The sequence below is a fragment of the Coturnix japonica genome, chromosome 1 (genome assembly GCF_001577835.2).
Source record: "Coturnix japonica isolate 7356 chromosome 1, Coturnix japonica 2.1, whole genome shotgun sequence".
In the NCBI taxonomy this organism is placed as follows: Eukaryota; Metazoa; Chordata; class Aves; order Galliformes; family Phasianidae; genus Coturnix; species Coturnix japonica.
Window position 1 is genome coordinate 33,348,877 of NC_029516.1, and position 27,392 is coordinate 33,376,268.

General features: G+C 37.2%; 1 protein-coding gene across 1 annotated transcript in view; it reads left to right on the forward strand.

Moving 5' to 3' along the window:
- Positions 1-27,392, forward strand: part of TRHDE (thyrotropin releasing hormone degrading enzyme) — a 208,118-nt gene that overhangs the window by 144,258 nt on the left and 36,468 nt on the right. Inside the window, exons 10-12 of the mRNA XM_015855777.2 lie at positions 9,166-9,254; positions 16,881-17,014; positions 17,113-17,168. Coding sequence (XP_015711263.1) covers positions 9,166-9,254; positions 16,881-17,014; positions 17,113-17,168 — 279 coding nt within the window. The remainder of the gene's footprint in view (positions 1-9,165; positions 9,255-16,880; positions 17,015-17,112; positions 17,169-27,392) is intronic.

Consider the following 27,392-nt stretch of genomic DNA (forward strand, 5'->3'; position numbering starts at 1 on the left):
TTTCCTCATTGATGTTGTTTTTAAACAAAAGTTTTTCATCCACTAGTATTGTGGAAGTCCTGTACAATTCAGACACAGGCAGGCTTTCTTCAGGTAGTAAGACCTATGTACTTTCAGAATTCAAGTTGGCTAATTGTGACTTCGTATTTGATTAAAACATCTACTGTTTTCTGCTGTTGCATCCAGCTCATAAGGGAATCTATCTTACTCGGTTACTCTTGCCAGTGTTTTTCACTTCTTTCTTGTTGCTGTGAATGTAAGAGTTAACACTGGACATGCCCAGATGACTGGCAAATAAGCTCCAAGCTGTACTCAGTTATTTCAAATTGTTATCCTTTATCCATTTTTCATCTTTTATTTGTCTTTCATACTAGTTAGTGCTACCTTCCCTCCCTATCTGCTGTCGTCTGTGCTGACTGAGTTCCTGGAATCCCTTGACACCCTGGCACAGCGTAGGATGTGTAATGCTTGTGTGAGTGGGAATAAAATCCTTTTCTGTTGTGTTGTGCCTCTGGGCACAGCCTACAATTACTTTGCTGGCACGTATTAAACCTAATGAAATCTTTGTGTTCTTGTGAGAATGATATTCACAGCATGAATGTATCATCAACTCGTTTTCCATTAAACAGAACTAACGCACTGTAGAATCACACTTAAGAAAATTACGTGATTTCTTGTGATATTCACATGAGGCTCCGCTGAAACCTGAAATACTCTTTACTGAATTCTACTGTATAACAACCTGAAAAAATCTCTGTGATGTTTTAAATTGCCTTTCCCAAAACTGTCTGTCTAGAGTGAGTGTTTTACAAAATTCTACCACAGTTCTGCTGAATTCTACTTCATGTGTGATCTCTTTCTGTATACAGATGCTCTAAAGCTGTTATGCTGCTGAACAGCTTCTGTAGTTTCTCACCTACCACCTTGCCTCTAGTTGTGCTCTCAGCCTAGTAATAAATGTCTTGTCACAGCAACAAGGCTCGTAGTTTCATAGGTTATTTAAATGCACTTTCAGGTTTTCCTTAAACAATTTTTTTTTCTACTTTCCATTATCTTAATATTCAAAATTTGCATAATACTGAGGCCTTCTTTTGCCTTGCTATTAGAAACAGTAGTAGGTACAGAGAAAAAAAAAAGAGCTCTTTACTCTTTTTATACTCTCCCAATGTAATGTCCAAACTGCATGCCGTCTTTTAGTTCACATGTTATCAACTTTCCCTGTCCCTTATTTTACAGTAGACTTTAAGATTATTAGTCAGAAACTGCAGTTGGATGCTTCTTCTTCCTGCCATTATCTGCCTGTCTTGCAAATGAGGGAAATATGCAACTATAGTAAAAATACAAATCTTTAATTCTTGGATTTCCACTTGTTCTGTAAGACCTGATTGCTTTCAAAATGTCAAATTTTCTCATTTCTGTGCTTTTGTGTTCTTTGGTTTCTGAAATACTAACAGTTCATGTGGATGGCTAGTGAGGTATTCTCTCTGTAGGAAATGCCCCTGTCAGCATCATAATAAACTCCAAGAGTTGTGACAACTGGGAAAGACTGGGAAGTTGTTGCCATCTCAGACTCAGCACTGCTTACCCAAGCATCATGTCTTTGTGCGTATGAAATCTGAGCATTCACCATCTGGGGACATGACAATGAGAAGCAAATGCAAAGTAGACCTTACTCCTCATTTCTCAGCTTCAGCCAGTTTGGATGTACCAGTTCTGTCTTTAATTGAAGAGACGGGGAAGGCATTTTGGGTAATAAGATTTAATTGTTAAAGTAAGGAGGCAGGAGACTTAACCAGCCTGTTTTACTCTCAGGTATTCTTTTTATCTTTTATGCTTCTAAATTATTTTTATACCTCGCTTTATCTCTGCATTAAATAGCTTTAATCATATCTTTCAATCTTAGATTGTTATGTTCTGAAAATACTTTACAAAGTTTAGTTAGTGTTGTAGATGAGCAAGAAATGGATTCCCATCCCACAGAAATTTTCAACATATCAAAACATTTCCCTGTACTGAATCAGGACAAAAATCAAAGCAAAGATTGAGGGAAAAATGGTTTAGAATATTCATTTCAATTCTGCAATGTCAGTGCCTTACATTTAAGTTTTATTTTATCTTGCTCCTTTAATTTATTATTTCATACCAAGATTTTGAATCAGTAATCTGGAAATTTTTATTTAAAACAGTGATTATGTTTAAGGAATGTCTATTTTAAATGTTACCATTGAAAATATATGTTGAAGACTTATTTTTCTCATGAAATGCTTTGTTTTGAAGATTTGCCGTTTTCAGGGAAACTTACATTTAATTGTGCAAGGTGTAGTTACCAACATTGAACAGATGGAGAGGCCAGTTCAGTTGCTTGTGCAGGTAACTATTGCCATTGGAGGTGCCCTGAGGTACTTTGACCTTGTGCTGCCTCTTACATGGGCAGGACCATACTTAGGTGCTGTGCCTATTTGCACATCCCCTAGCAGCTCAAGTATTCTTTGGCAACTAAATAGTACCACCTTTCAGAACTCAGTTTACCCCAGAGAAACTGAGTTACAGCAGAATGATGACTGAGATTTCACGCGGACAGCTGATGGAAAATAGATTATTTCTATTTTACCAATCCCAGATAATTTAGACAATTCAGAATTTTGTTTCTCAGCTTAATAAGCTGTTTGAGGGTACATGCAGACTTTGATGTCTGCTTGTTTTGAACATCATTCTGTATGTGCTTCACAATAGGAAGGATTAGGAAAAAAAGCAGATGGTAACTCATTTGCCATATCTGAAAATTTGGACCTTACTGACTTCATGCAGTGCAGCTGAAAGTATAGCCTTTCTGTTCTCCTTTGATCTTATGCTCTAGCTGCAGTGAGACTCTGCTTTCCTGTGCTGTTAGGACATTCGAGCAGAAGGTTGGATCTCCTAAGGTCCCTTTCCACCTAAATCATTCTATTTTTTACTTTCCTGATTGTCCCTGCTCTTAAAAATGATTATGCTTACTATATCCTGGTAGGAGAAAGATCACATAACATACTTCTGTGCATAATGTTTTAATTTTGCCCCTTGTTCTTCTGTTGTTAGATGTATAAAAAATAGTGTTTTTTTTTTTTTTTGGTTTTTTTTTTTTTTGTTTGTAGATTGTTCAGTTATGAAAAAAAATGCAAAAAGTGAGAAATGTTGAAATTTATGAATGGAGGGCAATAACACGTGGAATTCTTCAGAATACCATATTGAAGACAGTGCTGTTCATTGGTAAAGGCCATGGAAGAATAAGATGCCAATTTTCCAGTAAAATTAAGTGTGTGAGGATAGTGAAAACAAGAGGCAATTATTAAGATTGAAGAATCATCCCTCAGTGCTGGTTGACATGGTGATAAAATGACAGGTGAAACAACGCTGATGACTGTAGCAATGATGCACATGAGAAAAACAGTCCTAACTTAGATCCTCAAGGATAGATTAAAAATAAACTGTTCTGCCTCAAGGAGGAGATCAAGAAGTTGTAGGTACCATCAAGCAGCTAAATAGAGCAGTGGTAACTGTTGCTGTAGACTCATAGAAACATAGAATTGTAGAATTATAGAATCATAGAATGGCTTGGGTTGGAATGGACCTTAAATATGAGTTGTTTCCTAGCCCCCTGCTGTGGGCAAGGTTCCCACTCAATAGATGAGGTTGCTCAGAGCCTCATAAAGCCTGGCCTTGACTGACTCCATGAAAGGAGTGCATAAGAAATATTAGGGTAGAAGAGTAAAGAATTATGACACACTGATTGCGTGGTAGACCTGCCTTCAAAACACCAGTGACAAGTCTGATTTTCTAAACTGGAAAATAGTATAATAGATAGAAAAAACAAATATATGGTCAACAAAAGGGGTTAAGAATAGTTGCTATATAGAGACCTATAGAATAGACTTTAACCCTGAATCTTTAATCCAGAAAAAGAGATGGCTTTAGGGAGTATAAGTCTGTCAAAGACCAAGGTTATAGAGATGTGATAGTTCACTTTCTCATTTGAAAAGCAGGTTAGTTAAACTCTGTGGTAGTATTTTAGATCATACAAAGTTCTGTTCATGTAAAACAAGTATATTACTTGTGTACTCTTTATAATACAGCCAGTGATATCAGGCTTCTGAATATTGGGTAGATAACTTTATTTTTCTGTGAGTAATGACTAGGCGTGACTGAACTTCTTTGGTTAGATTTGAGTCTGGGGGAAGCAGAAGAAATGTCATCAGAAAAATTCATTACAGGCAGTGGGTGGAGATCTGCTACTAGGAAGATGTCTCTTGAAAGCATATGGCTTTACATCTCAGCAAAATTGTTGGTTAATGTGGAAAAGTAGTTGTGGAGATGTGTAAAATATGAAAATCCAGGAACCTCTTATTTTCTTCTTTAATGACCTAGGATGTTTTGTCAGTTGATGAAGTGAACTATTGTGCTCTTTTTAGGCTTTGCATAGCTCTTTACAAAGGAGCCAACTAAATGTTCCACTGAAAATCTAAATTTGCCAGTTATCACAGGCAGGAGTGTGAAAATTTAATATGCTTGTTATTAATGTGAAGCATAATAATAAGCATATTGCTTAGTATGTCATGGTCTCAACATATACCTGCAATGGGATCCCAGTTCTTATTTGTTGGAAGTCAAGGCATAAGCATGAACTTGTCACAAATAACTCAATACAGGCTATATAGTCACAATGTAAGGCTAAAGAAAGAAAGTCTGTGCGATCCAAGCAGTGCGTAATTATTTACCCTCTGGTATTCTGTACATCTTGGCAGCTGCAATTTTGTATTGCTAAATGAAGCAAGTTGCCCAGAATTGTTGTGTATGCTAAATGGAAATAATAACAAAATACTAACACACTTTGATGTTATGTATTGATATGACGCTACCAAAAGTACAAAAGATACCAATGCTTTCCCTTTAATTGTGAATGTTATCCTGTATAAGCCCTTATACTACCTTTTAACAGCATTCCCTCTCCTACATCTCTTTCTATATGACCAAATAAGATTACAAAAAGTATAGTTCATATGATGTATCTATTCAAATTTTAAATGTCTCCTTCACCCTTAGAAGTAATTCCTTAATTTTCTGAAATAACCCTTAACTCCTCAAAATCTGGGAAATCTACCCTGAGTTCCCTGTTAAGGCGATCCAGTTTTTATCCAGAGGGACATTATACACAGATGTCACTGAAGCCCTGCAGCATCTCAGGCAGTTTGGATGCATCATTTCTTAATTTCATTTCACCCAGGGACTGTGTGCTACTTTGACAGTCATCTGAATCTTGCAGATGTACTTTTGAGGATAGGAAGACCACATGGATATTTCCAATCCCACTACTTCAAAGATTTTTATTTTCACTGGAATTGGTTTATCAGAGCAGGCAGCAGACAGCAAAATGAAGAAGACTGATCTTTTTTTCTCCTGGTCAGTTGCTCTGAAATTAATGCCTCCTATTTATTTCCATTGAAACTACAACAGAGAAAAAGGGCAAAATAAAACTATTTGATAGAGCACATTCTCAGCTAACAGTGCTATTTTAAACATAACCACCTCCGTTAGTAATGTATTTTCACCAACAATGATCAAGACTCTGTGTGGTACACTCATAAAAATATGCATAGCTGTCTGGAGCATGGATTGTCTTTCACATTGCTGTTGCCACTGCTGAAGCACACTGCCCACCACCTCGTTGTGGTCACATCCACTGTTTGGCCTCCATAAATGTTCAAAAGCACCAATAAATGTCAGTGAATGCAGTTTTTTTTCCACATAGAGGAATTCAGTTCCACACCTTTGCTTTATATACACTTCCACGTCAGGCTCCATTCTCTTAGTCTGCCCCTTTGCTGCCATACCACCGACATCTGCTTCTGATGTAGTGGACCAATGTAATAAAGCAGGAGGCATTACTTTCAGATGGTGGTGCTCCTAGAATGTAACAGAATAACCAAAAGATGTTTGCTACTCAGAGTGAAAACAAGAGAAGAGGTGAATAGATCTCTTCCCCCTTTAAATTAGAAAAATACCAGTGCAAATCTACAGAACAATTTTCCTTTATCCAAGTCACACCTGGAGAACATAGTCCACACAGACCAGATATGTCTTTGTGACATATAAATAAAATAGTTAGCTAAGTCCTGTAATGCAGCAATATTAGAAGTTTCTTTAACAGCAGAGATGAATGGAATGAAAAAACAAGTAAACATCTAGAGAAGAGCAGCATTACAGGAGAAAAAAATGGGCTTCTGTAGAGTTCCTTCGAAAGGAAATCTGTGGTTCCCCTGGTAAATAAATAACCAAAAAGATGAGATTTGGATGTTCTGGGGAGGTCAAGAATATTCGGAGCTCCTAAATCTTGAAGAGGTACATATAAAAGTTAAATCTACCAGTGCTGACCTTGCCAACTAAATCCACACATTTTCTGAAGTGTGGCTTGCTTGACTCCAGTTCCATCGCAAAATTTCCTTTCAGAGGTTTCTATGGGAGTTTCCTTAATTGGAGGTAACACAGTAAACTAAGGTAGTTTAAAATTCTTCTCTGCACGGTTATTGCAGTGCACAAAAGATATCTTTTTTATAGTGTTCCTTCTCAAAATTATGAGTGTCTCTGTGTATACTCATACGCATGTATCTGTATATGTTTATATGTGTTTAAATCAGCAATGTAGGCAATTCTCACTATCTCTTATTTGGTAGTATACAATTTTTCAGTAGGTCTTTATCTCAAGAGTCATAAAAATACTGTGCAAATGCAGTTCCTTCAAATTTCTCATATATCAAAATTCTTTCAAACAAGTTGTTGGCTTTGTGCTTCTTTTTGCCTCATTTTTCTTGATCATAGTCTGACAGTGTCTTTTTCATTCTGGAGACCTAACTGTTGAGAACTGTGTGTGCTTTTCAATATGATATATTTCCTAAAATACTTCTAGGAAAGATGGAGTCTTAATATACTAAAGGTGTCTAGTAAGGTATAAGCTGCTTAAGAGAGTAGTGCATATTATCCAGTGCATCACTTCACAGCATCTTCTGACTGCCTTCACCTGTTGAACCCAAAAGTTATTACTACTGTAACAGAAGCATCAGAACAGAGTATGTTTTTTTGCCTCATTAGTCCAGTTCTGAGTCCAAGATATTAGTTAGGTCAACAATGAAGATAACTTTGTGTGAAGACTCCAGACTGAGAACTGGAGAAGTGAATGCACCAGTGGACATTCTTTTCTTCTGGCTGTGATATAGAGGTTGGTAATTGCCAGCAGAAGAGATGGGTGGGCAATAGCATCTTCAGATGCCACAGCTTAATTACCCAGAATATATCTGCCAGAGCTTGTGCTCACATAAAGCATGTCTTTGGTGCATCAGTCAATCTATTAGTTTTCCCAGCGTGTAATTATACTTATATTCAGACAACCCAGAATCACTTGAGACTTTTTTCTTCTCCCATATGGCAATAAATGCCATGTTTTCTTTCCAGTGGCACTCATATCTCTTTCAGCTGTGCAGTTTTCCAAATATCTCCCCCTCTCTGCTGAATCACTGCTGTACTAAAAACTGCTTCTCAGTATACACAGTCCAGTTTTTCATGCTGCAAAACTCTATGCTTGGGGAGTCAGCCATCAGAGCACAGTGAAAGGTGGCTCTTTGTGAAGGTACTGGAAGCCAGGACCAGAAAGGCAGCAAGACAGGCAGTGGCAGCCAGACTCAGCCTCAAGTCCAGGTCACTGGGCAGGTCCATGGAGATGATGCCAGGATGGACATGACGTTGACCCAGGATCTGACAGCCAAACCTCCCAGAACAAGGCTCTCACAGTGTGCACATAAAATGTTCAGGGTTATGGATATTCATGCTGGATATGCCCTTTGAAATGACAGAAGCAATGTTATTGATGAAATCTGGGAGAGTATAGCAATTGTAGAAGTCTACTGTTTGAATCTGCATGGAAGGAGTTCAGTGTTGCATGGTACGTGAGCCATGTGATTTACAGTACTGAACAACAGGTGTGCTTTCAGGCACAGTCTTTGCAGACCAGCACACTATGGCTCCAGTTATGGCACAGTTGGGTAGTGCTTAACAGTTCAGTTGAGCAGATGTGAACAAACCTAATTTTTTAGGTACTGTGGGCTATCTGCAGTAATGGCAAGAAGGAAGCTGATGTAGACATCAAGAACTTGCCCGTATTTGTCTTTGCACCATTTTAACTGTCAGTCTAAAATGATACACTTATTTGGTATCTAAGCAGTAATCTGCAGTGATATCTAAGTTGGAGCAATTTTCTTGCTGTGCTGCCTTGCTAATGCGGATGTACTCCCTGGATCATGAAAACCATTACTGTGTGTCTTCTTTCAGTACACCAAATGACAAAGCAGCCCTGTAAGGGAGGTGTTCGTTCTTTCACAGTAGTTTGGGAATAGAGATAATGATGAAGACACGCAAGGGTTCCTCTTTTCCATCTGCCTTAAAAGATTGGCTTCATACAGTCAATTTCTGTTTGTTGAGATAAACACATTACAAAAAACTTAGGTAAATTATAACATTTATTCCAAATGAGAAAAAATTTGATACCCTGGATGGAAGTTGTGGTTGTGATTGTACCAGCTTATCTCCAAATCCACATTTAGCATGTTTTGTCCAGGTTGCAAACACATCAGTGATAACAAACAGTGCACAGAAGCAGAGAATTGATTGTGCTCACTTTTTTTTATAAACCAGAAGCTATGAAAGCCCATCATACCTATTTAAGTAGTTGCTAAATATGTATGTTATTTTTAAACTTTGAAGTCCCTGTAAATCCAAGGATGTTTTATCTGGAAGTTCTCTCTTTCTAAGCAAATGTAACAATGTTTATTCATTCTGTAGGATATCATTATTTTCTCTTCTGTTAATTCCTTTGTTGAATTAGGAAAGCCTTGCCAAAAAAAAAAGTCCTCATATAATGATAGTGTGTGAAAAATGTAAAATACCTTTAAAAAAAATAATGACTTTTTCATTGTTTTACTGCTATTAGCAAATGCATTTCAGAATCAAAATAACTTGTTAGATTCCACATCTTTACACTGCTACTGAAATTGTGTTTTGATTTCTTTGACATGATCCCTGATTGCTGTGAGAAGAATCAGTTCAGTATTTTTGTTCTTAGATTCCCCCTCCTTTGTCTTGCAGCTACTTGTGGCAGATTCCATTAACAATTGCAGTAGGAAATACGAGCCACATCTCATCAGAGGCAATTATATGGGTGTCTAACAAATCAGGTAAAACTAAACTTTCCTCCCAGTGGAATCTCATAAAGCATACTTGTGTTTTCCTCAGCTGTTTCTTTGGAATTGATCCTAGATAATTGTTTAGTTGCTCTGCACCCAATTTTAGCTACCTGAAATGAATTAATAAGGAAGTATTGGGAAGGGAGGGAGGAGGAATGAAGGATAAGCAGCAAGCAAGATCTATATTATCACAGTTATTAGAAAGTATAGTGAAAAGTTTTTACATAGTAATGTGTACTAAACATGGGTGCTAAATATTTTGTATTTAGCAATGCATATTAAATTATAGATAAATGCAATTCAGCTTATTGATCTGTGAAAGTTAAATGCAATATTCTTGTAGCAAAGTATCTGATGAGTATGACACAATAAATGCAAAACATTTACAATTCTGTCATTCTGTAACTGCAATCTATGCTCTGAACCAGATCTAAGAAATATTGACTGTAGCTACAAAATTTCCTTATTGATCTGCCAAAATATTTTGTATTATTTTTAAATAACCAGATGCTGGACCTGGAAATTGCATTATTCCACTTACCGCTTATTCTCTCCCTTCTCAATTCTTACGTGATCATAATAGCTACTTTCCTGAGAACAGATAGGGCTGGATACCAGTGGTTTTTTGACATCTAAAAAAAGGAACCCCACTGTAAAAAATTCATGAAATATTTATTTCCTTACCAGTTCACGGTACATCAGCTGACAGTTTTGAACTGGAGTTGGAGTGGATGAGGAAACAAATGTGGAAATTAGGTAAAATTAATATGAGTGAGAAAAGAAATAGCTGTTTGTCCCCATGACACATGAATTATAAAGTGTGAAGTTACCCCTTCCTGTAAAATTAAAGAGCCATAAAGTCTTTCCTCCAACAGATTTTAGACTGGAGAGAGGAATGAGTCAAACCTGTGTGTGTGTCTGTGTTTTTCCTTTTTCTCTTTTATAAGTCACCAAAAGGTAGTAGTCACACAATGCCTAGCAACAAGCAGAAGCAGAGATAAATGGTGTAAGATTAGTAAAAATCTGAATAAACCGACTTTCTAGTAGTATAAAGTATGTTCTCCTTTGCCCTGACCATTAGCAGCCCATTAGAATGTAGCATGTTTGATGTAATGGTCTAGAAATGTGCCTGGGACCAAGGTACTTTTCTTAAATGGGAAATATACTCTAGTTAAAGTATACTAAGATGCTGCTTTGCAGAAGTATATTGCATTGGCTGTATTTCTTTATGTGAACACCTTAGGAGTGCTTGAAAACCTCTTCGAGCTTTCGCAGTCTGCCTCAATGACCTTCTTCATTCTTGTCCTTTAGGACTTAACTGAACTCTCTTGAAGTTAATAGAGAGATTCCCATTGACATCAGAGAGGGTTGATCTTCTCAAGTCATCTCATTAGATTGTACTCCTGATGCCTCCTTGATGCTTCCTTCCCTTTACTCCTGCCTTGAAAGTTCAATATATCACTGTTATCTGTACAGTTGCCTTTTGCTTGTGGAAAGCTGTGAAGGAACAAGATCGTAAAACCTCCACACGCTCTTTAAGATCTACTTAATCCCCTTGGAGTGCCTTCAAGGAATCAACAATTAGTGATGGCCAGTGTGATCAATCATTTTGATGTGGCCACTATAATAGAAATTAAAGAGGAGCTTGTCTAAGTCATCAGTTTCCAGTGTAACAGATCACTATCATTGTGATTTGTTGCCATTATCCACGTTCTTCATTGTTATTTTCTCACTTACTTGCTACATCTCATTAAAATGAGACTGTAAACTGATGAGTATAGCAAGGATGTAGTTCTCTTGCTTATATTTGTTGTTGTCTGGTTCGCTTGGAGGATTTCTCAGCATTAAGAAGATAAGTAAGTATGTATGTATCTACATGTGCTCAGTACCTGATTCACTGTGTATGCTGCTACATATTGAGGCAGCTATAGATTCTTTTGTTGCACTCCTGGAGATTTCTGCAGCTTGTATGTTTGTGTTGTGAGGATCTGGAAGGGACTGTGAGGCTGGAAAGGGTAGTTTTCAGGACTGATTTGTCTGGGTCAGAATAATCCTGTAGAATTTGTATTGTGTCAAGGATGCATGTTTTTGTGTTGTTCCAAAGAGCAGCCAAAGAAAAGCCATGCAAGTCCTAGGTGGAACAAAGCATTCCAGAGAGCATTTGGAAGATTGGAATCAATCACAGTGCTCTTCAAGTGAGCGTAATTGAAAGCAGACACTCAGATCAAATTTATCAGACTTTCTTCAAGATCCAGTATTGTAAGTGAAATAAAAGGGTCCCTTAACACTGAAGTTCAAAGTGGAAATTATTACTGTTACAAACTTCTGCTCTGTCATAGATTCTGGGCCTGTTTCTGTTTCCTCTCAGTACATTCCCTCTTTTCTGTTCTCTGTAATGAGTGCAGTAGGTAAAAAGTCAAGAATCAGCCTTGATCTTTTCTCCACAAGACAACTGTATTGCAGGGCTTGAGGGAAGACTCAGGCCATTCTGTGGAAAGAGTACTAAGTGTGAAAGAACAGTTCCACCCATTACATTTCTGCATATCCAAGTGAAGGTGTCTGAAATGAGGAGGCTTAGCTAGTATTCATTTCAATTAGGAAAGTAAGGCCGTGGACTAAGTCCTACTTGTTGTTTACTGAGCATGAGTACTCTGGCAGTTCGGTTCCAGCAAGGAAACAAGACTCGGGAGATGCTGCTGAACTTACTGAAGTTTCCATTCTCACATCCTGTACTTTTACTCATTTGTAACGTCCCAGAGAGGCAGTTCTCTGATGGACTTCTCTGCTTCTGGTAAAATAAGTCATTCAGACTACTCTGATTGTCTGCGCGGGATTGCCAGGAGATGGAGGGAAGAGTGTTCAGCAAGACAATTGCCTTCCAATCAGCAAGTATCAACTTACCTACAATCCTGACACAATTTTGACATGAGGATGAGGAAAAAAAATAACCCCTTTATCCCAACTTTTACTCCTGTTATCACAGTGGAGATCCTAACAGGAATCTGCTGCTCACACTTGTGTAACATCACCTTAGGTGTTAGCTGCTTCAGTACGTAGGAATGTTATTAGGGTAGTCTGAAGTAAGACTATGAAACATGATTGTATTTGCTGATATGATCCATTTACTATAAGTTCACTATACTAAAAATTTTTTTTCAACATGGAACTAAGGTGACATAGCAAGTGAAATGGAAAGTACATTTTGTTCTGGTTTGCCTTTTCTGAGTATGAAAAGTTGAATTGTCTATGAATCTCTGTATGAATTCTACAGAAAGTTTTGCAGATTTTAGTTAATATCAGTATCTTTACACACACGCAAAAATGTTATTGTGATGAAATTCCTTATGGAACATTTTCTCAGAAAAATTTCACTTGCTGTTCTTGGCATGAAATTGTGTTATTCTTCTGTAGCTATTTTTACAATAAAATGGAGTCAGCTCCATCAATAGTGATTCTACCAGCACAAGCCAATTTCCCAGTGTGCTAAGAGTTGTATAAAATGAAAAGTTAAAAGAAAATAACAACTGTGAGTCTAAACAGTTGAAGTGGTAGTGTTTAGCCCACGCTCTTGTCAGCACAGGAGTAGTTTCTTGCAGAAGGGTGCCCTTCACCCAGATCTGCCTCATGTTGCTGTTTGGAGGAGCAGGCTTCCATCAAGCCTGCTGGTTTTAATGGAGTGGAAGTTGCTGGAGAGCTGTGAGAACTCGAACTTCAAGCCACTTGTAGTTAACACCAGCTGGAGGATTGTCTCACACTTCCATAGCAGAGAAAATAAGAATCAGACCCTAACAGATTTTTTTTTCTAACTTTAAAAAAATAAATGTTGTAAAAATTAACTATTTCTGTCTAAATTTCTCGTGCATATATGAGGCAAAACTGTAATTTTCAGAGCAGTGCTGTTTTCTGAGGTATCCATGCAAAACATGGCCATGAGAAAACACTTTTTGATAGAAGAGGATTAAAAACAAATCCCTTTAAACAGAAATACTGAATATGTATTTAAGATTGAACTTTAAAAGGTGAACTAAATCTATCAAAGATAGCTTCCTTTCCAAATGAAATCTTTGTCACTGTTTAGGAAGTCATGAATGCTTTAATACAGGGTTTAACGCTGAATGACTGCCTTTTCCCTAACTGTGATACTTCAAATGGGAAACTAATAAATGTGTTTGTGATAAATGGAGAAATTGCCCAGGTGTATAGAACTTCTCTGTGCTGTAATCACCAAAAGAAAGATTTTTTATTTTTGTTTATATATATATATATAAGAAGGCATGAGGATTGACAGATTTAAACATCAAATTCCAGTAAATTACATAGAACTATGTGAAGCACATGTATCCTATAGTCCCTTTAAATAACCACCTGCTTACATGAACTTGAAAGGCATGAATGATTTCTGTCCCGTATTTCAGGAGGAGGTCAACACTGAGTGGTCTTATCAAAAAATAATAGCAAGTGGTAATGGTTGGATTTACACTGGCCAAAACAACAATAATGCCATCAAGCTTTGAAATGATACCATTCACCATTAAAGCTGTATGTGTTGAAGGAGTTCCACAGCTGTTATTTACAAGATAGGTTTTTTTGACGTTTTCATGTTTGACTGGCAAGTATCGTTCAGTATTGTATTAAAGCAAAAGTGATTTCCTCACTGCAGTGTGCAAAACAATGCACATACTGAAATGAGAAAAAAATACATGTTTTTTGTATTTCATCTGATCTTGAAAAATTCTATTTATTGTTTTTTGGTTTTCTTTTTACCCAGAATGGAGTATTGTGCACTCATAGCTGACTTGATAGGTTTTTAGGTGTCAGGGAGGTTCTGGAATTATCCAGTTACAAGTAGCGCTTTCCAGCTATGGTGGCATTTAAAGGCTAGTTAGCAGTAGAAAAACACGGACAGAAAGCAGTGCAACATTAGCACAGGACAAATTTCTGCCATGTAAGAGCAATTGCCTCTTGACTCCACAAGACTATACACCCCTGAAGACCCAGGGAAATCCTTTCCGTCAGCAGCCTCGCCAAGATAAAGAAGTGGGTATCTTTGCTGTTGTTTTCAAGAAATCCAGTAGTTTGATTGAGGACATAGCTGAGATTTAACTGGGATAGAATCTATTCACAGCCCCATTCTGGGTATAATAAATAGGATGGGGGTAGATCGAGATTCAAATTCTTTTTCCTCACCCTGTTTTATAGCAGGTATTTGAACCAAATCCTTTATAAGGAAGTGCTTCTAGCACTATGGTGTAAATTGTTACTATTTTTTACAGACTGTCTACGCATGTTTTTCTTTGTATAAAATAATTGAATCTTATACAATCAAACCAGGAACCAGGATTTTAGTCTTTTGTGAGGAGGCTGGACATGAACAGCTGGTGATTCTGATTTCAGGTCCAGTACTCAACCTATTTAAGTAGAAGAACAACCTCAGTTGAACAGTCTTAGATAGTTTTTTTAGAACTGAGCTGCAGCCCACTATTTAACAAACCTCTGTGGAAGAGAGGGCATTTGATGTTAAAATCATCTTCCAGATCAGACTGAGGCAGTAACAGGCTAGTGTTTATACACTGGGTATGCTGGAAACCAGGAGTCTGCAGGGCCACAGGTTGTAAATTCTGAGCTGGAGAGCCATATGTGTGCAGTTTGGATTTAGATGCCCTATTAATCCTAGAAAGCTAGAGCTTGGCATACCCCAGTAATGAGCTCATACAGATCCTCCTACAGTTTAGTTACCCTGTACCTTCTAGTCTTAGCTAGCTATGTCTCTCCACGTAACACTGGGCTTGCTCTTTTCAATGCTGGTGATCATACAGAGTTATAGGTTGCCAACATATACCAGGATGGATGGGGCTGTAAGCAACCTGGGCTAGTGGGATGTGGTATAGGGGTTGAAAGTAGATGAGATTTAACGTCCCTTCCAACCTGAGCCATTCTATGACTTAGTTCTGTTTTTGTTTTTGTTTTTTTTTTCAGCTAGTCTTATTTCAGCACATAAAGAGTATGTTGGTACTTTATCTGAAGTAGCTAAGTGGATAAAGTAAATATTTTATCTAAATAATAATGTTTGGGTTTCTTTCTCAATCATTTGCATAATTATACTGAGCTAGTGCAAATCAGTTAGACAAACCCTAAAAAGATCATTAAAAAAATTAAACTGAGTAGGCAACAACTGAGTTTTCTAGGCATAATATTTCTGAGCAGGGTATTTTGAAGAGATTTTAACGATGTTAGAACTACCTAGATGAGAAGAGGACTTCAATTTTTAATCCTTCAGCCTTTAATCTGAATTCATGTGCATAAGACAGCTCTGTGAATTTAAAGATAAACACATAATTTGGTGGTTTTAGAATTGGATCTCGTTGCTTTCTGTATTTTTTGCACCTTTATACCATAGCTATTTCTTTTTGAGATTGTTATTTAGTCAAGAGAGAATTGTAACTTATCTGTGGTTTTAATCATCTATTATTTCCTCAGAAATTACTTCTTTTCCAAGAAAGGCTGTAAACAAATCCATTTCTTTAGTAAGTCTAGGTATGAGATATTATATTTGAATTGTTAAGACCGTATTGTAAGCTTGTCTTTTTCCATTTGTTACTTTCAAAGAATCGAAGCATAGAAAACAGTTTCCTTTTGGAATTGTATTTCAGAATATTTGAAACAAATCTGGCTTTTTTAAATTGTGTTGTTTGTTTTTTTTTTTTTGTTTTTGTTTTTGTTTTTTTAATTCATGAGAAGACCTTTCCTTTTGTCAAGAGTGTGCATGCTGGTTTATTATAACAGAAGAAGGTGTTGCTGAATTCTTATAGTTGTTTCACAATCAGATATACCAGAATAATTTAGTGAATTGAGAGATTATTCAGGAGACATAGATGTCTGATGCTTCATTATGACTCTTCCTGTAGTGAAGGAAGTGTGTGATGTGAGTTCAGGGTATTTTTGTTGTTGGCATCCTGAGTTCTGCAAATAGGGATGGACTGGCTGCATTCTTGCTTGTAAAAGTACTGGAATGTACACATTCAGTCCTGATGTGATTACTTAAAAAGAGGAGAAAGAGGAAGCACGGGTTAATAAATACAAGGTTAATTGGTATAGTTCTAGAAGAGAGCCTCTCAGTGGTTAGTTAGCTAGAAAGCATACAACTGGAAAATCCAATAACAAAAGCTTAATTGACTACATGCACAAACAGTTAAGATTATTTATTTATTTATTTATTTAGAATCACAGGTTTAATCTTCTCTATGTAGTAAATCCATTGAATTACTAGAACTGAATAAATCTATTGTAGCATGGCTAGCATCAGGATACCAGATTTAAAGGGGCGTGTCTTTGGTAAATATTAGTAGCCAGAAAAAGGAGCCCTTGGAGATTTTTGTGGGTGGAGGATCTCTGTAGGAGCCTCAATTGGTGTCTCCGTGTGAGTTCAGATAAAAAATGAATATATTAGCCCCAGTGATTTTGTTAGTTTTATCTTACTACCTTAGTAAGTAGATGTTGCTAGCTTACGGACATTTAAAGAAGGACAGAATTTAACAAATACATCTTTAGAATTTCTAAAGATTAAAAATAAAACCAAAAAAACCACTAAGCCCCATTCCCATTCTTCTTTGTTTCCAGAACACCACAGAATTCCTGCTTTGGAAGAGGCAAGTTGGTTGCTGGGTAACATCAACCAGACTGGGTACTTCAGAGTTAATTATGATATTAGGAATTGGAGGCTGCTGATTAATCAGCTGACAAGGAACCATGAGGTAAGCTCTTCTTCTCAACCCTAAAATTTGCTCTGATATGTGAACTTTCATTATTTTATCACCCTAAATGGTTCCATTTTTCTGGTTGCTCCTCATAGGTTATCTCTGTCAGCGATCGAGCAGGCTTGATCGATGATGCATTCAATCTAGCCAGGTATGTTTGCTTGCAGATAATCTATCTTCATACACATTCCTGCAACAACTCATGCAATCACTAACTCAGCAGTAGAGTGTGTTTTGAAGTTAAATATGTTTTAAATGCACTTTTGTTCTTTTCCTTTGTGTGTGTGTGTGTGTGTGTGTGTAGTGCATAAATGTGGTGTGGTGTGTAGCACATTCAGTGCACTTCATCAATAATTGCTGTAGGGTATTTCCCAGTCTGATCAATTTTGCACCTAGTTCAATTTAACACTTGGGAAGTAAATAATCACCTTCCACTTTCTCAAATGAACAAGGAATGAGTTTGTTGTTTTTTTTTTTTTCCTTTTGTTTTCTCCCTAAAGCTCCCTCCTTTTTTTTTTTTTTTTTCTTTTTTTTTTCTTCCTTCTAAGTGACCATTTTGCTGTATTTTATTTATGCTGGAAAGCACCTTCAAGCTCCAGAAGATTGTTTTGTTTTTTTTTTTTTTGTTTGACTTATGGTGTTATATCATTTTCCCAATATCTTTCTTTTCTTGTAATCCCTTTTTCTATGTGACGTTTTCCACATGGAATGGAAAGTCAGAGTTTGGATGATTGTTTCTGGAATTCATACAGCTTTTTGTGTTTTATTATGACTAGAGTTATGTAGATTAACAAAGTGTTGGTTAATGCTTTCTTTATGAATTGAGGCAATTGAATCATCCCTGTTTTGAACTTAAAACATTCAGTGTGTTGGCAGTCAAAGTGAAAATGAAATAAAAGTAGAAAAACTTTTCAAACTTTGAGATTGTAGAGATTCCTGGGAAGACTGCATCAAAAAAGTGCTGTGATGTCAAAGTCTGTGTAAGAAAAATTCCTGATATGACTATCTTTTGTGTTTACTCATGTATTTATAGACATATTTGGGCAGGAGTGTAAAAGAATTAGCAGGATAGAGGTACATTTCAGCAGAAATGATCATCAGATTTTTGAGATTCAGGCACAGTGTCACACAAATTATGGCTCTGTGATGTTTCAGCTTCTTTGCAGTAAAGAATAGTTGTGTGCCCTATCACTCCGTTCTTGCTGCCAGTCTGGCCTGAATATATGATATAAACTTGTGATTAGCCCTTATTTAACAGTCTGGCAATGTAGTAGAGAAGAAGGCATCACAGGGAGAAGATGAGCAACCTTTTTCTTTTTGCACTGATCTTCATTCTCGTCTTGTAGCTTCTTCAGCAGTGCTACACGTTTAGAAGTAGGTCTCCATTTCAGTGTACAGTGGACTGTGATCCATGTACTCCTTGGCTAGAAGAATACTACAGAATATTCCAAAATACCTAAAAATACCTAGAGTGTTGGAAAAACTGATATGTGCTCAGCAATGCAACAGTCTCTTCCAGTTTATGTTTTGTGGTTTTTGTTTTTTTCTTAAATTCTTAACTTTGGCACCTCAGAGCTGATTTACATCTAATAAAGCTGATGTAATTTATGGTTGTACAGAATCAGTGTGCAGCTTTCTTCTTTTTCCGTGAACTGAATGCAATCAGATGTGATTTTACTTCACAGAAAATCTAAGCACTGAAACCCATTTCTGAAGCTGATTCTTGTAGGTTGAGATTTTCCTTCTGAGTACTGAGCCAGTGCTCTCGGATGTCTTCTTCATGAAACACAGAGATGAGGTCTTGATTAATGTTGCAACCTGCATAATCTGGCCAAATTTTCCTACCTAAAAAACACCCAGACACAGATAAGAAGCTCATTCCCAACCTGCTTTCCAAAGCACTTTGATGATAATACTGGATCACGGTGTATTTTTTTCACAGGTAGTTTTGTGAGAACACTGTGAATTTGTTCACAAGATTTCATGTTGTAAAAGCTTGACATTCTGTTTTCAGTGTTGAGCTGCAGTGGTCATCTACTGCATTTGTTAATCACACACCATGGAAAAGAATCAGTTGTACTAAATATTTGCACTGTATACCCATATGTATCTGTAGTTAAACAGTTGTACCCTTCTAACAGGGATACACAGATAGATCACTGCTTCTTTAAATTTTTGGCCAGACTCCTGTCACTAATACTATCTTGAATATACATCTCACAAGCCAGTCTTGCTGTCACAGAATTGGCTGAAGTAGAGCTGTAGAGATGCATGTTTGCAACTGGTAAATTTATAGGAAGTATTCAAAGGGTAGCAGTAAGTTACGTAGACCTAAACTTGGCATGTAGGCTGTATGCTAATCTTTTGCTTCTTTCATCTATTTTTTTGTTTTAATTTCCCCTCTCTGAGACAAAGAAAGACCAGGGACAGACCTACTCCTTGCTTTATCATCTCTAGCAGGACTAGAGAGGGGCTAAGAGTGTTAAGAGTCTTTTGGGACAGGCATAGATAGCAGAGCACCTCTGGGAATATGAAAGCATGTGTGGAAGTTCTTGTGGGGGCAAATGGCAAGGCATCATATACTGTGCTGCAGTACAGTGCATTGGCCTCTTTGTGTCAGATGCTCAGCAATGTTCCAAAACAAGCTCTGAGGACTATTTAAATGACACTGACACTCAGTTTCCTCAAAAAGTCCATGTTTAGAAGGCCACCATTAGCCTAAGAGCAGCCCACCTTTTACTCTTGGCTGCAAGGCACTGTGCTGAAAGTCGCTTTGCTTTTTTGTCATAGCAGAGCCATGCTTTGGATGTTACCTGCCCTGTAGATGCAGCACTGATTCAATCTAGTGTCTGATGAACAGAGTGTGTCTTTCCCTCTCCATATAATGTTATGTGATAGGGAGATTAAACACAGACAATTGTCTCTGACTGCAACATGTGAAAAGGTGAGTAACCTTATTGACCAGGCACAGAGGAAGTAATTGGTAGTTTAGACCTGACTTTGAAGAAGTCTGCTGTTTTTAGGCTAATTCTGTCCTCTGATGTAGTCCCTAGTGGTACAGATATGTTATCTTCTTGTCTACCTCTATAAACATAGACATTTTGAGAGAGGAGAGAGCTCTGAAATGTATACTTTTATATTATTCCCTAGATATTATTTCCCTAGATATTATTTTCAACGATGAAAGAATGTATAAGTGAAAATGTAACTTCTTAAATGAGTTTATGTCCCTTTTAAAACAGTTTCCAATGCAAGCAGTTTTTTTGGTTTTTTTTTTTGTTTTTTTTTTTTTTGTTTTTTTTTGTTTTGTTTTACTGTATTAAATTACTGTTAAATTAAATTACTGTTTTACTGTATTTCTTTATACAGTATCTTTATACAGTATTCTGTATCCCTGTACTTAAGGATTTCTTAAGTACTCCCTGTTGTGCTGTTGAACTTGATAATGTCCACAGCAGAAAGGTTCAACTCTAATCTTCCAATGTCCTAGTAAGATAAGTCCTAATGTAGTATTTCTATATACTATTAATGCAAATTGATTTTGTTTCTGAAACATGTACCTGTCTTATCTTTAGTAAAACATTGAGATCTGGAGAAAGCTGAAAAAATATAATGCATTTTGAGCACACTTAAATTTTTTTTTTTCCAAAAGATATGTTTGATTTTATTCCTCCAGAATGCTGATTATCCACTTATTGTCCAGCATAGTGATTTCTCAAAAATAAGTATAAATTCATTGATAACTTCAAGGAATATTTTAAGTTCTATACATTTAATTTCCCAAACTTTTGTCCATTTTCTATGTAAATATATTCCTTCTTTCTTCTCGGTGTATTTTGGTTCCATAAAATCAATCAAGTAGAGTTGAACTGAATGATAACAATAAAAGAAAGCTACAGCTTGCCCACTGTGTTTGAATTCTCACGAACTTGTTTGCTTTTTCAAATGTTTTAAATGTAATTCTGCTCTCAGCTGTAGTGCATACGTGCACCCTGAGGATCTGGAGTGTTGTATGCAGCTATGGCAGTAACTTCACTTAGGGAAATATATGCCCAAAATTCTTGAGCTGGAGCAGAACCTTAGCACTGTCTCTTTCCTTCCTACTGTCAATCCTTTATCTTTTTGGAATGTTTTGTATGAGATTTCAGAACAGTTTGAAATGATGTTGATTGTATTAATTGAGTTGGGTTTATTGATAGTAGACTGATATGGCCAGAAGACAAACGGAACTGTATATTTCCTCCGAGCTTTGATTGAGCAAAAGTAGCATCACAGGAAGGAGTTTCTTGAGAGTGTGAATAATGCTGTCAGGTAGTCCTGTCTTTCTCCTTCCTTGGAGTAGGGTATCAGTGAATATGTGAGATGGGGTGCTTCTCACTTTACTTTAGACATCCCAAATGTAGGCCTGTAAATCTGAGTTCATCATCCTGCACTGCACTGACAGATAATGGAGAGAAATGTGCACTTGACCTCTTGAAGCCACTTAATACAGAATTAAATAAATTACCCTCCTGAAGTCCACAGCATTGTGCCACACCTAGTACTTATTTGCAGAGCTCTACGTTTTCGTATTCACTTTCACTCATTAAATTGGTTGAATTAATCCATTGTTATGTCAAAGAAATACATCTGGTTTTATTCAGTGCTTATCAGTGTTGAATCAGATGATCAGATGTGAATGTGGATACCTATTTTACTCTCATTTCAAATATTGCTCCTTCCTGTCTGGAAGAAACCACCTGTATTGTCCCTTGAAACCCAATGTGTATCTAATACCCTTCTTTCCTGCTTGCTTACAGTCATGTTAAGGTGATAGCTGCTTGGTTTGCAGGACGGTTTCTCAGGAATGAGGATATGATGCTGACAGACTACCTTGCTATTGATCAGTATCCTGCCTTCTGTTCTGCCACTGAAGAGACTGTGTGGTTATTTGGATACTCAGGTTTTTCTGGCAGTTCAAATTGCCTAGTGACAGTGTGGAATATGCCAGCTCATTGATTGCATACTAACACAGGCCAGAGATAAAATTTGGTGGTAAATTTTGTGTATTTCTTATCAGTATTTCTTAAGTGGATTCATGAAAAATCATGGAGTGGTGCTGTTAAATAATTGTTCTTCTGCTGCATGGTTTCTTCATTGCCCATGCAAGTTTTTTTCCTGGCATTCAGTTCTGAGAGCCCTTTTTGAGCATTAGAGAAGAGCAGTGAAAACCTGTATGTCCTTGATCAACATAGAGCAGAGGACAACAAAATGTAGTATCTATGTAACCGAGGGGTAGTAAAACTGTGTGAAAGGGACTCAGTGTTTGAGGAAGTAGGTGGGTAAATTAGTAAAAGTGAGGAAAGGCTGCTCTTATTGGCAGAGTGAGAATCAGCCTGTCCATACTGCATTTCTGCCTGTTTCATAGCTTATGAGGAGAGGGAGCTATTGTTTATCCAGTCTAAGTTCTTTTTAGGACATCAAGCCTGCTCTTGTAGACTCCACAAATAAAAAGAGTGATGTCAGAAGTAAGCAAGTAAGCAAACAAAAAAAACACACCTTCAGACAAATTACCTGCGAACTAAAGAGCCTTCCTTTTTGCTTGGCTTTCATGAAAGTTCCTCTTAGAATCTTACTCACCAGACCATCAGGAGCCTGGTGCAGGTAGGTAATAAGTTATGATGATGGTTTTCCTGCTTTTAATCAGTCCCAGGCTTGCTTCTTTTCAAGTTCTGATTTCTGCTAGCTCTAGAAAACCAAAGTCTGAGGGCAAGGGAAAGGACAGTGTCAACCTAACGTTCAGATCAAAATCCAGATTCTCTAACGTAAAACAAATTTGCCTTTAACAGGTGAGGTATTTGAGTACAAGGTTGGTTGCAGAAGTAAAATGAAGAAATAAGCTACAACAGTATGACCAGCATTCATACCGAAGCAACTGCTGACAAGTGGACTTCCTGACTGTAGTTATCGTGTAACTTAATCTCTAATTTGTATGATCTAATTCATATGAAAGCATATGAATCCACAATTCTCACTGATAAATTTGAAGAATGTTCTCTTGAAGAGGGAAGTGATTGTCACTCTTTACACTGTACTGGTTCAGCATCTCCTTGAGCACTGTGTACAGTTTGGGCACCCCAGTACAAAAGGGATGTAAACTATTGAGGGGTGTCCAAAGCAGGGCTACAAAGATGGTGAAAGTTCTGGAGGGCAAGGTGTAGGAGGAGCAGCTGAGGTTCTTCAGTGTGCTCAGCCCGAAGCTGAGGGGAGGCCTCATGGCGGCTGCAGCGCCTCACAGGGAGCTCTGCTCTGTGTGACAGCAGCAGGGTCCGAGGGAACAGCATGGAGCTGTACCAGGGTAGGGGCAAGCTAGATGTAAAGGAAAGTTCTTCACCAGAGGGTGGTGGGCATGGAACAGGCTGCCCAGAGCAGCGGGCACAGCCCCAGACTACCAGAGATCAACGAGTGTTTGGACAGTGCTCTCAGATACGGGTTTGATTTTTAGATTGTCCTATGTGGAATTAGGAGTTGGATTTGATGGTCCTTGTGGATCCCTTCCAACTCAAGATATTCTGTGATTCTATGATTCTATTAAATATGTGCATGTCAAAATTAATGATGTTCATTGTCATTTTCCACAGTTAATATGTCATTTATGGTAGCATTTTAGCAAGTCTTCCAGCACATCTAGCATAATTAGTTCCATGCTACACTTGATTATGCTACTTAAAGTCCTGTTCAGTGTAATGTCAGGAAAAGTCAAGGCATTGGAGGCCACATTTAAAACTCTGGGTCTAGATAACAAGTAGGCAACAAAGGTAGAAGTTCTCATCTAGCCTAAGTACTGTACTTCAAATTGTTTCCAAATTTCAACAGCCATATCTGGGGTTATTGACCTTCTTTGACTTGGGTCATTCATAAACAATCATATAGAGTTCATTTAAATGAATAAACTGTGCAATTTAACTCCAGCCCTCATTACTATTCCTGATATCATTTGCTGGTAATTCAACACAGAAAAACAACAGATACGTTAAGTAGCTCCCTTAATTAGTGCCTCTGAGTACTAGTTAATGGAGCAAGTATTAGATTGATAGTTTGCATCATGCTTGATTAATACTGGTATAGACTTAGTATTTTAATAGATAAGGCCTCATTGAAATTATTTTAGCTGATACTATTCTTTTCCTTTTCACTGTCATGAGAATTTTAGTGATGGTTCTACACATGAGCTTGATTTAGATGTTTTCCGACAAGATTTGTTCTTAGTTTTCCTTTGATATAAATATTCTCTCCGTGAACCATAGCAGTTGTACCTTTCTTGGAGAAAATAGAAAGCCACAAATGCTTTAAGTTAGCCTTCATTCATTCCATATGCTGTGTATCCACCCGTATGTTCTTTGACGTATCACAGCCTTGATATCTGCTTTACATGGAGATACACTTTTCAGCTTACATTTGCATATGTTCGTAAAAGAATAATCAGACTGATTCTTGACAGTAAGCATTCTAAAAGTGAGTTCTGTTAGTGGAGTTATGTATCATTTTTGCATCTGATTTTCTTGTGTAGATAAGAGCAGTGCAGCGAATTGTACAACACATTTCAGGGAATCACTGGCCCTGCAAGAGCATTCTGCAGAATACAATAACCTATTGAGAGCATCTGAAGATGTTGAATAAGTCTTTGGTACACACAAAAGAGAATCTGTAGATCTCAGTTCTGTGCAGAAAGCTTAGTGTAGTGGGTAGGTCTGGGTGTAACATGCATCTATCCTGTAGAATTGGGTGATGTGGTTAATCCACATTACAACAAAATGTGCCTAAGACTCGATTATTCCTTGTACACTATAGCAATAATTTTGTCCTATAACCTATGCTAACCCCGTCCTTAGCAGAAGACCAGGACAAACTCTTTCAGGAAAACATGAAAGCAGTTTCAAGGGTGTGCAAGAATTATTTTTAGCTGCTGGCTGTCAGCCTGTTGTCTTTTCAACTCACACTCTTGGTCTGTTCAAGATGCTGAAATTAGCTTGATATGGGTGTATTCATGTTGCAGTGCAGATGCTATGGAGTATTGCATAATGACAGCAGAGGGGAACAGTCTGTGAAATCTGCTTTGGGAGGGTTAATCAAAACAGTTCTGTATTGCACTTTCAGAGAATGCTCAGCTTGGTGTTTCAGGTTGAACAAGGAAGGTGGCGTGAGCTTGTTGAAGGCTTCTTAGCAACTTTGGGTAGTGGAAAGAGGGGGCTGAAAAACACAAATATAATGTGTGTGTTTGTGATGCAGTCTGAGTCTTTGTCCATCCTCACAACTTCTGCCATTGTTTGGGAACTCTGTTGTCCCCTTCTTAGTTGTGTTTGTTCCCTGTGCTCTGCTCTCATGTATAACACCCGTTTTTTTTTTTCCTCTAGGAGTGTTCATTGCCTTTCCCCACCTCCTTCATTTCTGCTCTTATGATAAGAAGCTTTTTTCCCTTCTCCTAGAATTCCATTACTTTCTGACCAGAGCAGAGAGCAAGAGATTCTGCTTCTCCTTGTGACAGGAAGATGGAAGTGCCAGTCTAAATATCCTGTCCTTTCCCTTTTAAACAGCACCAACAAAGGCAGTACAAATTAGAACTAACTTTTCTAGCTAGAGAGGTCTATCAAAAGTAAACAAAAATCTGGCACCTTAGTCTGCTGACCGCTTTGTCTGCAGTTTAGAGCTCAGAACCTGTGCTACTTTCTGGGCTCACCCAGTTACACTATGCCAGTGTTGTTATCGTCTGGAAGAGGTTTCATCTTTGGCAATATATGCTCTGTCTGCTTGGCAAAACATATCCAAGTAGCTGCCAGGATACACTTCTGAACTGAAAGTGCAGGTTGTACTTTCCAAGTTTTTTGGTTACCATTTGGTGATTTTATAAAAGCAGTTTTTGAAAGTGTATGCTAGGATTTATTGGTAGCTCGCGTAGAAGATTTAAGTTCTTTTTTCTCAGTAAAAAGTAACGCTTCAGAATTAATGTTGTACGAGTTTGTCTTTATCACATTTGGCTAGAATTGTATTTTCCCCTAAGTAAAGCAGTAAATGGAAGGACTGTGTTAAGAGCAATGCTCTGGATGGAGGCTAGAGAAATCTCAGGTGCTGTTTCTGCTGAGGAATTGTTAGGTGACCTTGGTAAAATAACTTAAACTGTTTGTGCATCAGTTTTCTCTCTGTAAAACGAAGATAAGAGAGTAGGTGAGGGGCTATAAGAATTTCATGGACTCTTTTATTATAAGTATGCTTTTAGAGAATTGCTTTTACAGAAATAATATACAACTGTGTAGATATTCTGGCAAACAAAATTCAGATTGTATGTTTGTTTTCAAGATCACACCATTGTATTTTTCATAAGAACATCCTGGCTTTTAAACACAAATTTCACTTGGATGATTAGTACACAAATTGTAAACATTAGAACAGGAAGGAAAAAGAGATATGAGAGATGTGGTTGGTGCATAATAATAAATGAATTGAATTCTGAATGTGCTCAGACATGCTTTTATTGCTCACTGATAACTGTAGAAGGGCTGTTTCATTGTACCCCCCAAAAAATTATTGTGAAATAAATAACACTTTTAATAACCAAGTCATCTGAAAATGACTTCCACCAGCTCCTGAAATATATTCAAATTTCATCAATTAATTTAAGTGACAGACACACCCACAAAATCAGGTTTTGGCAGTGATGAAAAACGTGACATTATCCAACTTACTGCAAAGTGTAAGTTTGTTGGCTGTAAGATCATTCCTTTTTATCTCGTACTCCTCCTCTGCTTCAATTCTTTTATTTTATTTTATTTTTTATTTTTTATTTTTATTTTTTCCATATGGAAAAGAAGAGGAAAGAAGAGTTACTAAGGCCAATCCGAGAATTTTTAGTTGTTATATTTTTACAAATACTGGCTTTCAAAGGTGTGGGTTTTTCTTTTCCTTTTTTTCTCTCTTTTTGACAAAGGTGATTAATTAAAATTAACAGTAGCTTTCACTTATGTGGCCATTCTAAATCTATGAAATATAATTTAAACCATGTGATTGCACTGATAATTGCATTGAATTAGAACTATTCTATTCAGGATGCTTAAAATGCTCTTATGTGAAGCTGAATGCCACTTGAAAAGTCCTGAAATATTATGCATGTAAGAAAACATAATAATAAGCATGCTTCACTTAACATTGTCATACTTTCTGAATCCTTTGATGTTAGAGAGGTTGAATGCTGATTAAATTTAGCACTTACAGTGACTTTGTAAGCCAAATGGTGCTGTTGTACTTATCAAAGAGCAGATGTGCTTTCTTGTCCTGTTTATGTGGAAGACCACAGCTGGTACAAATCATAATGTCTCCATTATGCCACTTTAGATGTCTTAGA